The following is a 5,000-nucleotide window of genomic DNA, read 5'->3' as shown; positions in this document are numbered from 1 at the left end:
TGTGCACAGCACAGCACAGCACTCCAATCCCACTGTGCACAGCACTCCAATCACTAGACAGGACAAACAGGGCACACCTCCAGCACACCTCTGGTGTATGTGTGTGTGTGTGTGTGTGTGTGTGTGTGTGTGTGTGTGTGTGTGTGTGTGTGTGTGTGTGTGTGTGTGTGTGTGTGTGTGTGTGTGTGTGTGTGTGTGTGTGTGTGTCTGTGTGTCTGTGTGTCTGTGTGTGTGTGTGTGTGTGTGTGTGTGTGTATTAGGACACAGAGACAGGATGTCCAGAAGGGAAGGTGTGTTAGGACTGTCACGTGGCGATTTGCTTTTGGTTAAAATTGGGCCAGGATGTACAGTTAACTTTATTTTGGGTCAGTTCATGGCAGGGCTGGGTGAGATCTAAAACCAGCCAGGGCATTTGATCATAGACCAGCCCCTCACTCACACAGCCCCCTGCTCTTCCATCAAATTATGACTAGCTCAGTCCACTGTCTATATTAAAGCCCTTGGGGCCCTTGGGGTGCCATTGGGGCGCCATTGGGGGCTGCCCTCTGCACGGGTGAGGCATAAATGCAATTTCGTTGTGTGCAGTGTGCAGTGTTCACTTGTGTGCTGTGGAGTGCTGTGTCACAATGACAATGGGAGTTGGAGTTTCCCAATGGGTTTTCACTTTCACTACGTTAGACCCAAATCCGGCCCAGGCATGGCAAACATTTGGCCCGACATGAGGTCTGAACAAATGAAAACATAAACGTGTGTGATTTTTGATCACTAAAACATCAGTGGGTCATACCTCTCCAAAGCATTCACAGAGAGTTAGATCTAATGCTAACAGTCCTATAACATACATTGACAAGAAGGGAAAATGAAAAAGAGAAAATCTGTCCTCTGTCCAGACATCTACAGTAACTTGTTTCTCATTGGGTTGGGGCGTTGGTTTGGCCCGCAGCCTCCCTTGCGCTAAATAATTTGGTCCTTAGCGAAAAATAATTGGAGACCACTGAGTTAGACTAATGGGCCATCCCATCTAAATTGAGGGCCAGTGCCTAAGGGGGGAAATTACAAACAAAAACTAGAAATGCACTCAGACGGCAGACCTCTGCCAAGGAAGCTGTTTGATCAATCAATTGACTATGCTACACCCTATTTTCAGTCTTTCAGGCTTGTTTTTGTGGAGTTAGAAACTGGGATGTCAGAATGCGCCCTATCCCCCAATGGTAAAGATTTTTAAAAATATATTCCTGGATCTGGATCATGATGTTGATCACGACCAACATTTAACGACTTTTTCCTTTTGTCATTTACAATAACTCCACAAAGTTTCAACAAAATCCACTCATAACTTTTTTGAGTTATCCTGATGACAGACAGACATACATACAGACAGACAGACAGACAGACAGACAGACAGACAGACAGACAGACAGACAGACAGACAGACAAACTAACCAATGTGACCAAAAACATAACCTCCTTGTCGGAGGTAACAACAACAACAACAACAACAACAACAACAACAACAACAACAACAACAACAACAACAACAACAACAACAACAACGAACAGCATTGGCCCCTGAGGACTGTCTGCCCACTGGGAAAATGCCCTTTATGCCAGCTTACCAGCCCAGCCCAGGTTCATGGAACAGTGGGTCTGTTCTGATGAAGCCTTGACTTGACATATTTACATGTTGGTACCAGTCTGACAGTGTTTTGTCAGAAGAACGTTCGTAGCCTGCAATGACCTTTCTACATATAACCTTGAATCAGGGTGACCTGAAGTACCCTCTGCAAGTCCAGTGTCTGAATGATTCAGTGTGATACACATGCCCGTTTTGTTGGATTGGCCCACCATTGCCACCTTTGGGTTGGACCATTGATTGTATTGGGTTGAACCAATGCCATTGAGTACAGAACAAATTCATGATTCTGGATCTGAGCGTGTGTTCACTGGTCTGGGTTACATCAGGACAGCTGCAACGCCTGTCCCCATGGCGGTTTTGGCCCACGCCATATTTGCAGACTAAAGAGTATTGGGTTAGACCAGTGCATTTGGCAGTGGAGGCTTGAATTGAGCCTTTACCTTTGCCCATGGACGTTTGGTTCGTAGCAGTATCTGTGCCCAAAGAGATTTGGGTCATGCCATTCTTATGCCCGAATGAAATGAGATTTTTTTTCAGGCCAGTACCTCCACAAATATAGACCCGGGTCTGACCAGTAGCTTTGCCCATGGAAATTTGTGTTAAGGGTCATATGGTAGGGTATAGTAAATGTGGAGATTTCACAAAAATGTAATTGATTGATTGATTGATTGATTGATTGATTGATTGATTGATTGATTGATTGATTGATTGATTGATTGATTGATTGGTTGATTGGTTGGTTGATTCATTCATTCATTCATTCATTCATTTTTACCCACCCACCTTTCCCCATGGAGGTCTGTGTGAGTGCGATATGTAGGCTGCGGTGTTTCTTCTGCAGGGCCAGGATGCGGGAGCCCTTGGAGGAGTAGTCGTCCATGCGGTAGCGCAGCTGCTGGAGCCGGTAGGGGGCCGGAGAGCCCACCTTCTCTGGCCAGCCGTACTCACGGAACAGCACCTGCAGACGGCAATATGGGCGCAAGGAGACATGCAGTATTCTTGGGTTGCAGTTACGTCAGAATCCCCCATCACGGGAGCGCGCGAATTTGAAATGGTGGACAACCTGGGCTTGGAGCCATTGAAACCCATTCAAAACTTCATTTTTTCGATCTGACACAGAATATTTTCAATTAGACCTAAAGACACACCTAACTAGCACAGCTAACTAGCAGACTAGCTAGTTTAACAAATCCCAGACGGGATGTAAACACATTTAATCCCATGTTACATAAAAACGCATTTTGAAACTCGCACAGATTGTCAATTAGAATGTCAAGATTAGAAATTCATCCATAATAGTGCAAAACCGAGTCAAATAGCGTATGCGTAACACATAAACCGCGTCCGTTTCCAAGGAAACAAAACGCTATCTTTAGAAAAGTAATTCCGCACTTAAAGTGGGCTACCTTCGGATTGGTAGATGCTAGGAAAATACCGCTTTCAGTTATGGAAAGCTGAGGTTCTCAGCTTTTAAACAAGTCCCATGGTGTGTCTTTAGGTCTAATTAAAAATATTCTGTGTCAGATCGAAAAAATGAAGTTTTGAATGGGTTTCAATGGCTCCAAGCCCAGGTTGTCCACCAGCAGCGGTAGATCACCACCAGGGGGCAGCACTATGACGTCAGCTGCAACCCAAGAATTAACCTACCGTACCATTGCATTATATTAGATTATATTAGCAGCACCTGCAGATGGGAATATGGACGCATGGAGGCATGCAGTATTAACCTACTGTACCATTACATTATATTAGATTATATTAGATTACATTAGGCTAGATCATTTTTATTAGTACCCAAAGGTTGAGAAGGATACAGCTGAGTGGGGCTGGGCTTAGTTCCCACTGGGGAGCATTAGTCCATTTTATTTTTCAATACAAAGCAGGACGGTGGCAGGCGTATAAGGAGGTCAAGGGGGCGTTGGGAGGCTTATGATGAGGCCAAAGGGGCGTTTATTCAAAAAAGGTTGAGAACCACTGCCTTAAATGAACAAGTAAAGTGTCTGGATTCAGCTATGGTGCAAACAAATATGTGGAGTCTAATGCATCATGTGACATTTAACGGTGTGGTGTGGGTGTCAAGTGTGCGCAACCTCCACTCACCAGTAGAGCGATGCACAGGCCGAGCAGCAAGCATGCCCCGGCCATTAGCCCCCCGATCAGTGCCCAATCAGGACGCAGTAGCAGGTGCCCTTGCTTAGCAACGCCCATTCGGGTGAGGTGTTGAGAGGTGGCGGGAAAAAAGGGGCCAGACTCGTAGCACTGCCCACCAGCTGGCATCACTTTCACATACTGCAGAGAAACACAGAGAAATCTCTTGGTATGCTACCCCACTGTAACTCTCTTTGAGCACATACCATATTAGCGCATCAAGTCTCCTACATATACAGGTTAACACTTTCCTCCATGCAAACTCTCAAAGTTCCACCACAGCAGACAATGACAGGGATTTTGTCTTATAAAGTAAGTTTGTCTTATTACAGTAATTTAACTATCTGATTATCTTAAAACGCCAGGCTACTGACTATTTTTTGAACATCATCAAACAGAATATTAAATATTGAATCACTTTTGTGTGAGAAGTCAATGTGTTGGAAAACAGGGGCAAGAAAACAAATCCTATTTCACAGGAACCGCACAGGAACGGCAATGGGATGTTGCAACTGAGGTTAGCCCCCTCATATGCATAGCGGATTCCAAGAATCGCGGGGGGAAAAATCTGTTTCTCTGTGCAGTGAACTGTGACCTAAACTAGCTGTATTCATTTTACATTGAATAGTATGTGTGACCTGACCTTTGAGCTAGTTTATGAAAAGTGTGAATGTGCACAGGGGCTGTTGTCAACTGTTTCTACTCATTCAGACTGTGACTACAAATTGTGTCAGTGCATATTACTCGTGTGTGTGCATGTGTGTGTGTGTGTGTGTGTGTGTGTGTGTGTGTGTGTGTGTGTGTGTGTGTGTGTGTGTGTGTGTGTGTGTGTGTGTGTGTGTGTGTGTGTGTGTGTGTGTGTGTGTGTGTGTGTGTGGTGCCGTGCCAGTACCATGTGTTTGTGTGGGTTGTTGTGCAAGGTGAAGACATAGACGCCTGGCTCGCTGAAGCGCATGGCGAAGAGGGAGGGGCCTATGCTGGGGCCACTCCCATTCAGGTCCTGAGCAAGCTTCCGCAACGACCCCCAGTCAAATCCAGCATTAGTGTTGAACAGGCTATCTCTGAGAATACATGAAGTCCCCCCCACACACACAGCATTGGTGGGTAGTCTCAACAGCCCTATTCGGACAGGACTGGCTTTATGTATGTACGTCGGGTAATGTGATTTTTATCATAGAATAAACACAAATTAGATCTACACTCTCAACAAAAAGTG

The 5,000-nt window shown here is 45.3% G+C and overlaps 1 protein-coding gene across 1 annotated transcript in view; it reads right to left on the bottom strand.

Annotated features, from left to right (window-relative positions):
• The window catches only part of LOC134455311 (uncharacterized), a gene marked incomplete at its 3' end in the record, with an annotated part of 59,736 nt that overhangs the window by 36,919 nt on the left and 17,817 nt on the right, over nucleotides 1–5,000 (bottom strand). Inside the window, exons 7-9 of the mRNA XM_063206333.1 lie at nucleotides 4,677–4,845; nucleotides 3,737–3,925; nucleotides 2,420–2,594 (exon numbers count right to left, since the gene is read on the bottom strand). Of these exons, the coding sequence (XP_063062403.1) occupies nucleotides 2,420–2,594; nucleotides 3,737–3,925; nucleotides 4,677–4,845 (533 nt within the window). The remainder of the gene's footprint in view (nucleotides 1–2,419; nucleotides 2,595–3,736; nucleotides 3,926–4,676; nucleotides 4,846–5,000) is intronic.

The sequence above is a fragment of the Engraulis encrasicolus genome, chromosome 9 (assembly GCF_034702125.1).
Source record: "Engraulis encrasicolus isolate BLACKSEA-1 chromosome 9, IST_EnEncr_1.0, whole genome shotgun sequence".
NCBI classification, from domain to species: domain Eukaryota; kingdom Metazoa; phylum Chordata; class Actinopteri; order Clupeiformes; family Engraulidae; genus Engraulis; species Engraulis encrasicolus.
This window is presented reverse-complemented; position numbering and strand designations above follow the sequence as displayed.